The 12409-nt window shown below is 26.4% G+C and overlaps 1 protein-coding gene across 1 annotated transcript; it reads left to right on the forward strand.

Annotated features, from left to right (window-relative positions):
- Positions 1-2297: 2297 nt before the first annotated feature.
- On the forward strand, positions 2298-2660 carry LOC137833349 (non-specific lipid-transfer protein D, cotyledon-specific isoform-like). Its single transcript, XM_068641701.1, has one exon. The coding sequence runs from the start codon at positions 2298-2300 to the stop codon at positions 2658-2660; it is 363 nt and encodes a 120-aa protein (XP_068497802.1).
- Positions 2661-12409: the final 9749 nt, after the last annotated feature.

The raw sequence follows: 12409 nt of genomic DNA on the forward strand, positions 1-12409 counted from the left end.
TTTATGTACACAAGTATGTTTTAGTTTTTTTTGGAGTAGAAAAATATTTTTCATGGCTAGTTCAAAAGGATTTGTTCCTTACTTTTTATAATGATACTAAAAATCCATACAATTAAGTTTGATTTTTTAGAAATTTAATGTGTTTTTTCTTTTTAAAACTGTGTTAGAATTGTGCTAGAATTGTCAGAAATCCAACAAATACTTTTTGAATTGGACACTTCACCTATACGTGTCCTACGAGTATCTTTCGAGTGTCGGTGTCTGATACCTGTGTCTGACACAAACATGTCATTTGAGAGGAGTCTCTAAGCCTCATATTGAAACTACACATGCTTTGAAATTGTATTGCATGTGAACTCAAACTCATGAATTATGAGTGGCAAGAGGAAGAAATCAAGAAACCAAAAGACAGAGTCTTTTGAGTGTCGGTGTCTAATACGTGTGTCTGACACAAACACGTCATTTGAGAAGAGTCTCTGAGCTTCATATTGAAACTATACATGCTTTGAAATTGTATTGCATGTAAACTCAAACTCATGAATTATGAGTGGCAAGAGGAAGAAATCAAGAAACCAGAAGAGAGAGGTGAATGAAAAAAATTAAGATATTTGACAAATGAAGAGCAAATAGTCTAACAACTAAGAATGAAAAAATATTTCATGGTCATTCAATCATAAATATTATGATAAATTTATTATTATTATTTTAAAAGTAATAATATAAACTATAGATTTTGATTAATTCACTGTTCAAAATGCATTGAATTAAACTGTTCGGGAAAATATATGATAAGTATGATGGGAATTACAACAAAACAACAACAAAAAAAAACGTATAAATCTTTATAATTAAAAAAAATACAATTAAACTTAACCTTCTAAATTGAAAACAGCGTAGTGCATCTAGATCAGTGACTCCTCCTCATCACCTCCCTTGTCGTCGCAATCTTTCGCCGGAATGATGACGAAACTCAAATCTAAATTGTGTGAGACGGTCAACGAACAACACCAAGTGATTGCTCATTGAAAAAACGAAACCCAAATCAAAATCCTAAGGAAACAAAAGGAAGGAAAAAATACAATTTCAAAGCTAACAACACAAACGAAATTGAAAAGAAATGAGAAATCGTGGAATCACACGATGCTGAGATTATTCTTGAAAAAACTGGTTTACGTAGTACTCTCGCGTACTCTAGTGATTTTCTGAAAGTGTGATAAGGTAAAAACTTACAATAATCATATTTTTCTCTTAATAAGTCATTGCTATGAAAAAGATAGGAAAAAACGATACCTAATGCAACACCTCACAATTACTTATAAGTCAGTACACAGAGGTACCAAAGCTCGCTCCATAAAACTCCTATAACAAGAACAAAAATAATAACAAAGTAAGTGAGACACTAAAATATTAGTTTTGATTAAATAAAAAAACTTATTAGTTTTGATTAAATAAATATTCGAGGTTAAGAATATTTTAAAAAAGTTTTACATGTCTAAATACATAAAGAAAAATATAAAAAAAATAATAAAAAATGCGTATAATTACTTTAACAAAATAATCTATATTTTTTCTGCAAAAACATATAAAAAATAACACATAAATATATTACAGATTTGTTATCAATTTTATTCAAATACACTTTCTTGCAAATTGTTATTCAGCAAAATTTATAAGTATTTCTAAAGAAAATTTTCCAAAAAAATAGGAAAAAAATATGTATTTTTCTAGTGTTAATTTAGTAAGTATAATAATAATTATTTTTATTTTTAAATTAATCTATATTTAATATTTTTTGCAGTGAACTGATAATTTTGAAAAATATTGTACTTTTTTATTTTATTTTATTTCTTTAATTAAAATAAAAGTTGTGCTTTAGTAAAATTTAAAAAAATGTTACTATATATTAATTTAATGTTATTTACAATAACATATATCTATAAATGTCACAATATCATGTTTATATTATTTATAGTAACATTTTTTTAAAAAATGGTTACTATATATCTATGAATTGTTACATTTTAATAAATGTAGATACAAAAATGTTACTAAAGCTGGTAAATGTTTTCTTTTCCTTTTATTCTTGTATATTCTCTTTTTTTGCCCACTTTATCTATATTTGTAATAATTGTTTTTGTGAACTTATTTTAACACTTATTATAGAAATAACTGAAAAAGATTGTATAAGGATTCAAAGTTACTTAAGTCTATATATAAGCAATGGTATGCTAGAAATGGTTAAGAAATCACAGAGACATTGAAAAGAAAGTTGGCATAGATAGATATTGAAGATAAAGATGGGAGAGAAGAGAGCTATGGCTGTGGTGATGTTTGTTATGGCTTATGGTTTGGCAGTGACAACATTGACTGCTTCTGAAATCCCTGCAACATGCAATGGGGATGAAAGAATGCTTAGCTTCTGTGGAGTTTATTTGGTTAATATCAAACCTAATCCAAGTTCTGATTGTTGTAAAGGAGCATCAGATGCATTCAAAAGAGCCATGGCTGTTGCGAATGGTCAAGGTATAAGAGATATTTGTAATTGTCTTAGGGTTGCTGGACCCAGTTTAAACTTTCACCAAGATAAACTTGTAAGCCTTCCTGATGCATGTGGGATTAAGCTTTCCTTTAGTATGCACTTATGTATATTTGGTGACTGATATGGTTAGAACTAAGATTTACTCACTCATAATAAAAATGTATTTAAATTTCCATAGAATGCCTTCATTTTTATTTCTATCTTTAGTTTATATTTTTTTCCATGTTTTTTTTATCAGCAATACTTTTTTTTTATATTTGGTTTTCGCTCATTCATATTTTTGATTTGTTGATTTTAGTTTGCAACATTCATTTTATGATTTGTAGTTAGTATTAATTAATTTAGGGTTCAACATAATTTTTAGGAACATATTGTGACTACAAAAAAGTAGGTAGTTAACGTCAATTAAAACTCCTCTCAACAGTGACGCAGTAGTATCGGCTAAATAGTTGCAAAGATTGACATTGAAATTTGTAATATTATTTAATATTTAATATTTGACATGTAACATTTGACGCAACAACAATAAATTTAAAATATTTATTAACTGGTAACGCCAATCTGGCTGGCGAACGTGGAATAAAAAATTAAAATAATTTGAATTAGACGGTCAAATAATACTATCAAATAATTAACATCTTCATCTAATTACTATCAAATAATACAAATTAAAACAACTTAATTAATGGAGCAGTGTTTAGAAAGTCGAATTCTGGGACGAAGATTTCTTGATATTTATATATGGGTTGAAATACTCTGAAGTATTTTTTTATTTATTATATTTTTTCTGATAAAAAATATTTAATTAATTTTAAATTTTAATAATGATGAATATGAATTGAACATTATAATTTTCCTGTCATTTAAAAGAAATAATAAATTTATACTGAATATATTTATTATATTATAATAATAATTGAATAAATTTATATATTATATAAGTAGAAAAATAATTTATTTTTGGTATAAAACACGACATTCATAATTTCTTGAGTTTTAAAAAGCTACTAAAATTTGGTTTCATGACACATTATTAATATACAATTTTAATAAAAAATTGAATAAAAATAAGAACCTCATAAATGTAAATATTTTGTTTTTCAAACATTGTTAGAGTTGATATGAAATTCTCTTTTATCACGTTAATGGAGAAATAATAATTAGAATAAATGATTATTATACTTATTAATGTTCATATTTTGAGAATTTAGAAATTATATAATATATATATATATATATATGTTTATATAGATAGATAGATATTATATGTTAATCTTTTGAGAGATTTTAAGAGATTAATTATTCTTTTACCAAATTTTATAGTTGAATTTTATTTTTTGTTAATCACTATGTAAAATCATTATATCTTGGTGTCAATTGGCTTAACCAATGCGATTGATTTATCATCCATTCAAGTGTTTCATTTTTCACAAATTCAATTTTCTCCGAAAAAATGTAGATCATCTATAAATTGCAAAAATAAACACACACCACTTAAAAGGTAAATCAAAACTACTCACGAAACAAATTCAAATGTAATACGAGCGTAGGTAAATATAATTAAAAATATTGAATGAAGTTTTAATCATTACACCAGTCAAGTTTTGTTGTCATGTTATGATTATTATTATTATACTTATTAGTATAATTATCAATATTAATATAATAAATAATATTAAAATTATTAATATTATTCATATATTTAATATTATTAATATTATTTAATATCATTAATATAATTAAATATTATTAACGTTATTAAATATTATTAACAATGTTATTAACCTCATTAAATATTATTAATATTATTAAATATTATTAATATTATTAAATATTATTAATATTATTAAATATTATTAATATTATTAAATATTATTAATATTATTAAATATTATTAATATTATTAAATATTATTAATATTATTAAATATTATTAATATTATTAAATATTATTAATATTATTAAATATTATTAATATTATTAAATATTATTAATATTATTAAATATTATTAATCTTATTACATATTATTTACATTATTAAATATTATTAATCTTATTAAATATTATTAACATTATTAAATATTATTAACCTCATTAAATATTATTAACATTAATAAATATTATTAATCTCAATAAATATTATTAACATTATTAAATATTATTAATCTTATTAAATATTATTAACCTTATTAAATAATGTTATTAAATATTATTAACATTATTAAATATTATTAATCTTATTAAATATTATTAATCTTATTAAATATTATTAATCTTATTAAATATTATTTACATTATTAAATATTATTAATCTTATTAAATATTATTAACATTATTAAATATTATTAACCTCATTAAATATTATTAACATTATTAAATATTATTAACATTATTAAATATTATTAACCTTATTAAATAATTTTATTAAATATTATTAACATTATTAAAAATTATTAACATTATTAAATACTAGCGGGAACACAGACGTGCCTGTGTATCCGTATTTTTTATTTTTATAATTTATATATAATTATTTTTAATATTAAAATTGAATAAATGATATCATTATTTACACACTTATATTTTCATTATAAATTTATAGTTAATTGTTATCCAAAAATACAAACATAGTATGAACTAGTAATAACAAATATGAAATTAATAGTAACTATTCAGTAAAAAGTGAAAAAATAATAATATATTTTATTCAAATAATAAAACCGTTTTGCTTATTCAAATTATTTTGTAAATAAAATGAAAAATCGTTGTGCTGATTCAAAATTAAAATCAACAAATAGAAAATTAAATTCAAAACTATCTACAAAATAACCAAAAACGGTTATTTAGGAGAATTCTCTTTATTTTTAACTGTTCTTTTAAAAAAATATATATAAAAAAAACAGTTACAAAATAATAAAAATAAGAATAAAATAGAAATAAAATAAAATATTAATATATAAAATATTTATAAAATGCAACTAGTTGTGAAAAGAAACCAAACCGTTCCTTCACCTCTCTTTCAATTCATAATTGTTCCTCCACATCTCTTTCAATCCAAAACCACTTTTCCATCTCTCTTTCAATTCAAAACCGCCCCCACTACGTATACCAAATATTTTATAAAAAATAAGAAATGACACAATGACCATAATACAATAATAAAATTAAATATTAATATAAGGATAAAATGAAAAAAAAAATGAAGAGCAGTTAAGAGGGGAATCCCCTTTATATATAGGCATAGATTATTAATCTTATTAAATATTATTAAATATTATTTACCTTATTAAATATTATTAACATTATTGAATAATATTAACCTTATTAAATATTATTAACCTCATTAAATATTATTAATCTTATTAAATATTATTAACATTATTAAATATTATTAACTTTATTAAATATTATTAACCTTATTAAATTATTTCATTAAATATTATTGATGTTATTAAATATTATAATAAAAATTCATTTTCAAGGAAGTTTGATCCGGAAAAATATAATTATTATGATTATCATAGACCAATGTGTTACTTGTTTCTCCATAGAAACATTTTTGGTTCATCTATTAAAGGGAATATCTTTAAAATTTTCAAAATGGTTTATAAAGTGGTTTGTTGAAATATTTCCAATAGAAATAAATGAAGTGTATTTGTATTTTCAACAAAACTCTACTTTTGTATCAGGATATAGACTTATATCTTTTATAGCCTCTCAAGCTATTACCTGGATAGTATACTTCCCGGGATTATACTTTTGTACAACCATATGAAGGAGTTGAAATTAAGATGTTATCAAGAAAGATAAAGATTAAATGGTGGGAAAAGTTCAATAATAAATTAGTGTGTAAGCACCGGATTCAAGAATGGATAAAGCATAATGCAGGAAGAAAAGATAACCCTGCACCCAAACAAGATGCATTATTCTTAGCAGAGAAGCAACAATTAATGGCAGCCTTAACGTCAACAACCAACTGAATATTTCCTTCATCATCCTCTTGGTGAGATATCTCTATGGATTCTGTATCCACCAAGATAAATTCATAAAAAGTTCTTCTTTTGCATAAGTCTATTGGTAAATAATGAAGTCTTAGGGAAATAGGTTTTTAGCTATCTGTTTAGGATTTGGAGTAATTCATTCTTTTTTTCTAATTTCAATATTGACATACTTTCGGGTTTTTCTAGATATTCATATGAAGGTATTGATTTTGGAGAATCTGTTAGGATAGGAGTTCTACTAGTAAAGTCTTTTGGGTTGACTAGTACATTTTTATAATATAATGGAGTAAATCTGTTTGTGGGGATTAATGAGTTCGATATTTCATATTTATTAAATATTATTAACATTGTTAACCTTATTAAATATTATTAAATATTATTAACCTTATTAAATATTATTAACATTATTAAAATTATTAATATTATTAACATTATTAATTATTATTAATATTATTATATATTAATAATATTATTAAATATTATAAATAATGTTAATATTATTAATATTATAAATAATATTAATTTTATGAATATTTTTATTAGTAGTATTTATATTATTAATGGTTATTATTACAAATATTATTAATTTTATTATATTAATATTATTAATACAATTATTATTATTATTACTATTAATATTATTAATAGAATAATAATATTATTATATTAATTATTAATTTTATAATATTAATAATATGTATACTTATTAGTTATGATTATTATTATTTATTATTTTATTTATGAATATTAGTTATGATTTTATAATTATTTATATTATAATAATATTTTTAATATTATGCATATAATTATTATGATAATAGTTGGTAGGTAATACAGATCCGTGGGTGATAGTTCGTATGTAATAGAGATTTGTGGGTAATAAAGATTTGTGGGTATTAGTTGGTAGGTAATAGAAATTTGTGGGTAATAAATGGTAGGTAATAAAGATCTGTGGATAAAAGTTGATAAGTAATAAGATCTGTGGGTAATAGTTGTCGGTAATATCCGTAGGTAATGTGTCCATATGTAATATCTGTAGGTAATGCTTAATTTACCTATAGATTCAAATTCGTGGATAAAAATTCGTAAATAATATTGATTTTTTTGTAGTGCACACACGCACGCACACACAGGCACACGCGCACACACATACACACACGTGCGCGCGCGCGCGCGCACACACACACACACACACATATATATATATATATATATATATATATATATATATATATATATATATATATATATATTGACAATCTGCTCAGGGGATTAACTTTTTTCACTCTGTAGGAACCTTTTGGCTTCAAGCCTTTCTTGAGCTTTAGCGGATTCTAAGGTTTCTCAATCTTATAGGGATTTGCTTCAAGTACTTCACTAGTACAAAACATTGCTTTAACGACGGTTAAGGTTTGAGAATCGTCGCTACTTCGAGTGTCGTTATGAATTAGTTGTTTATAAGGACACGTGTAAAATATTGTCGTTATTTGGTCAAATAAATAAAAAAATAAAATATTTATAACGACGATTCTAGACTGGAATCGCCCTTATAACCCTAAATACAGGCTTTCAAAGATTGTTCCATTTGGAACTGTCGTTATAACTGTATTTTAAAAAAATATATTATTATATATATACCCTAATCTTGCATAAAATATCAAATTTCCATAACAATAATGTATGTAATATCATAATTTGAATATGAAAGTGTACATACAATAAATTAGTACATATAACATTCTACAAAATGTTCTACAAATATATGAGAAAGTTCTATGTGATTCTAGAGTCCAAATTTTAAAGTGTTTTTGTATTGAGGTATTACCTGATCCCAACCTGTATCAATTCCAGTTTGCACAATAGTCGACATCCACTGGATAACATAGTAATTGTACTCATATTCAACCTTTATTAAATGAATGAATTAAACACATTAAATTGAGTGAACGAATACTTTAAATACCTTAAGGTGCATCTAAATGAGTTTTTTTGCATTTGTACTTCCCCTCCCACTGAACAAGCACTGAAATAATAAGATTTCATGTTAGAACACAACATTATGTAATGTAATGTATGAGTAATAAATTTGTGAATATAACACAATCATAATAGTTTGATAAACTCCAGAAAGGATTACAAGAGGGAGGGTTATTCATACAAATCACATTCTAGGGAGAAGACTTCTCAAAAGGTATCTTTTGCTGAACCTAATGTTTGTATGCCTAGTTTCCCAGTTCTAAAGAAATTTATTACAATAGGTCAGAAGTTTATAGATGGAGAAAAAGTTTATATCTGCAGAGAAAGAGAATTTAGGCAAAATTAACATCTCTTCCAAGGAAACAAGAATCTCCATCCTTAGAAATTCAAAGAAGGTACCTCAAATTTTAGAAACACTAACAATATAAACTCCTACAAATCTAGGATATGATAAGAAAGAAATAAAGATATCTTCTAAAGAGTTTATTAATATTGAGCATAAAGGAGAGAAGTCTAGTACTAGTATTGTTCATATTCCTTCTAGTGACTCTTTTCTTGATTCCAATATTTTGTTTAAAAATGTTAATCAACTTCATACTTTCCATAGAGAAAATGATTTTCATCATACTTGACAATTTTTTTAGAGGTTTTTTCTTATGAATAGTTATCAATTTATACTTTTGTTTATTCAAATGTTGAAATACAACATAAATACCCCTTGTCCATCTTATAACCATCTTTTTCTTCAAAATGATGCGGATTTAATTGTGACTCAACAATGTTAGAATTGTAGGCCTTTAAACAAGAGGGGGTGAATTATTTATTGAAAAATTTTCGAAAATTTTGCGCAAGAATGAAGATTAATGTAGAATCACAGAAGAAGCAATCAGATAAGCCAATCAACAAAACTATTTTAATTTGATTTCAGAAAATCAATCGATTGTTTATACATATCAATTGATTGTTTTTATCAGTACTTTGAAAAAAAAAACACAAATCAAACAGTTTTATAAGCAGTGAGAGATGGAGAGATTGAACAATAAGGATTATACTGATTCACTCTTAACCTGAGCTACATCCAGTCCCCAGAAATCCCTGGGTATTTCACTAAGCAATCAAATACAGATTACACAACACAAGCACCAAAAAGGCGATCTTGAACCCTTCAAGAACACTCACTCTTTGAAACACAACCACTACAGGTTAGAACACCCTCTGAATGTAGACACCAATTTCTCACACTTTTACAAAATGTATTAAAGAACAACAAAGAATAGGAAGGATCACACCTGATACAAAAATGAATACAGCAGAACCTACTCCACTCTTAACCAATGGAATGCTTTTAACAATCTTGCAATCTTTTGAAAATCTCTTTGATCTTTTGTAATTTGATCTCTCTCATTAATTGGAGATTCAAAAACCAGTTATATAGCCTTAAAAAATAGTTGTTTCATACTATCAATCAGGGGCCTAAATAGATTTGAAATAAGCAAAAACAATTTTAACAGATTTAATCAATTATGTTATGTTTACAAAAAAAATAAAAATCAATCGATTGAAAGTGCGAATCGATTGAAATGGCTTTGAGTGTGAGGTCAGCAAATTTCAGTTTTTTCAAATCCTTTCCAAAACTACCAAGTGTAAAACAACCGATTGAAACGACAAATCAACAGGTTGTTTTTCACTTACTTTGAAAAACACTTTTTCTTTAAAGAACATGATTGATTCAGTTTTGGATGAAGTTAAAGTGGATTGAAAAATTCTAATATACCCAGAACCCATGCCCACAAGCAAAAACCTAGTCTTCAAGCAAACTTCATAGATTTGGAGACATCAAAGCTCCTACTTCAACAATCTCTCCCTATTTGATGAAGACAAATCCCTCATCTGCTTGGGACGTTCTGTTTGAATTTGACAATACCTGCAAAACACAAAGTTTGCAAATAAAAGAGGTAACACTTTCCAGATTCTATCAACACCAAAGAACCATTTTTCACTTAGTGATTTCCATAAGGAAAATCAGTGTGAAAAATAGTTAAAGAGAAGTGCAAATGAGAATTTTATGCAGCAGTTTTAATTAAAGTAAGCAGCATATAAACCAAGTTAAAACAGAATTTAAGCACACAATACAAACATACAAACCACAAAAACTTCTCCCCCTATTTGTCTTCACAAATAGACTCAAACGAGAGATAAAACAACACTTAAAACAGAGTTTGTGAGTCAAGAATTCCTAACTCATTTATGAGAAAGAAGAACTTGTCCTTTGACAAAGGTTTAGTGAAAAAAATCTACCAGTTGCCTTTCGATTGCAATGAACTTCACCTCACAGTCTTCGTTACTTACATGATCTCTTATGAAATGGTGCCGGATCTCAATATGTTTTGTCCTAGAGTGTTGAACTTGATGGTTTGTGAGATTGATGGCACTTGTGTTGTCACACAGTAGGGGTACATTGCTAACTTTTAATCCAAAGTCTTCAAGTTATTGTTTAATCCACAAAATCAGAGCACAACAGCTTCCTGTAACAATGTATTATGCTTCAGTAGTGGAGAGTGCTACATAGGCTTGCTTCTTGCTATGGCAAAAGATAAGGATGAAGCCAAGTAGATGACAAGTTCCACTTGTTCTTTTCCTGTCCAGTTTGCATCTGCAAAATCCGAATCAGAGTATCCAACTAAATGTACAAGAGAATGAGAGGGATATAATAACCCAACAATGGATGTGCCTTTTAGATAATTCAAAATTCTTTTGGCAGCTTTAAGGTGTGATTCTTTTGGATTGGACTGGAATCTAGCATAGAGGTGTTAGAATTAATGGTTTAAACAAGAGGGGGGGGGGTGAATTGTTTGTCAAAAGATTTTTGAAAAGGTTGAGTAAGAATGAAGTTTTAACAACAATCACATAAGACGTAATCAAGGAAGCCAATCAAACAATGTAAATGAAATTGTTTGCAGAATTTCAATCAGTTGAAATTTCGTTTTAATCGGTTATTTATGGCAGCAGCAAAAGCAAAATTAAATCAAACAATTTATAAGGAGTGAGAGAGAGAGAGAGATTACACAACCAATTTATATTAGTTCACTTAACCTTGAGCTACATCTAGTTCCCATAACAACCACTGGGTTCCACTAGTAACTAATCACAGATTACAATACACACAACAACAAAGAGGTGATCTTGATAGCACAAGAACCACTCACCCTCTTTGACAAACACACAACCTTAGTCAAAACACCCTCTAAAGCACTAGGATTAGCTCCATGAGTCTCAGCAGCAGGTTCATCCAGGTTTGCTGCAACATCAGTTTCTTCATCATGAGTCCCACTTGGGCTAGCTTGGTCACCATCCTTGCTTACCCATCTCCCACCAATCTTGGTAAACCCCATCTTGCTTAGGGATCCACTATTGATCTCACTTGAAGGCTTTATAATCTCATCCAGTTCTTCTTCAATATCTACTTCAAAATAATGTAGAAATTTAGAAATCAATATGACATAGGGATAATGGAAGTCATTTAACCTTATAGCCTTTTGCATATGATCTTTGATGATGTGAATCCAGTTGAGCTTCACTTTGTTCATGATGTAGCAGAATAAGAGCAAGTATTCTTCAGAGAGAATAGAATGATTGCTCCCCCTTGGTGTGATAATCCATGACATAATGAAGGCAATGAGCCTTTCATCAGGTTTCAGCCTTCAAACAAAAAAGTTTCTTACCTTTGAGAGGGGGTTCTTGAGACAATTCTTGTAGAATTGCATCTTGTTGAACTCTTCTTTCATCCCAAGATTGCCTTTGTTAATCCTTACTCCAGAAAACTTTAGCCCAGTTATGGCAGCCCACACATCATTGGTGATTACAATGTCTACGCCCTTCACATGAGAGTTAAG

The sequence above is a fragment of the Phaseolus vulgaris genome, chromosome 6, assembly GCF_000499845.2.
Source record: "Phaseolus vulgaris cultivar G19833 chromosome 6, P. vulgaris v2.0, whole genome shotgun sequence".
Classification (NCBI taxonomy): domain Eukaryota; kingdom Viridiplantae; phylum Streptophyta; class Magnoliopsida; order Fabales; family Fabaceae; genus Phaseolus; species Phaseolus vulgaris.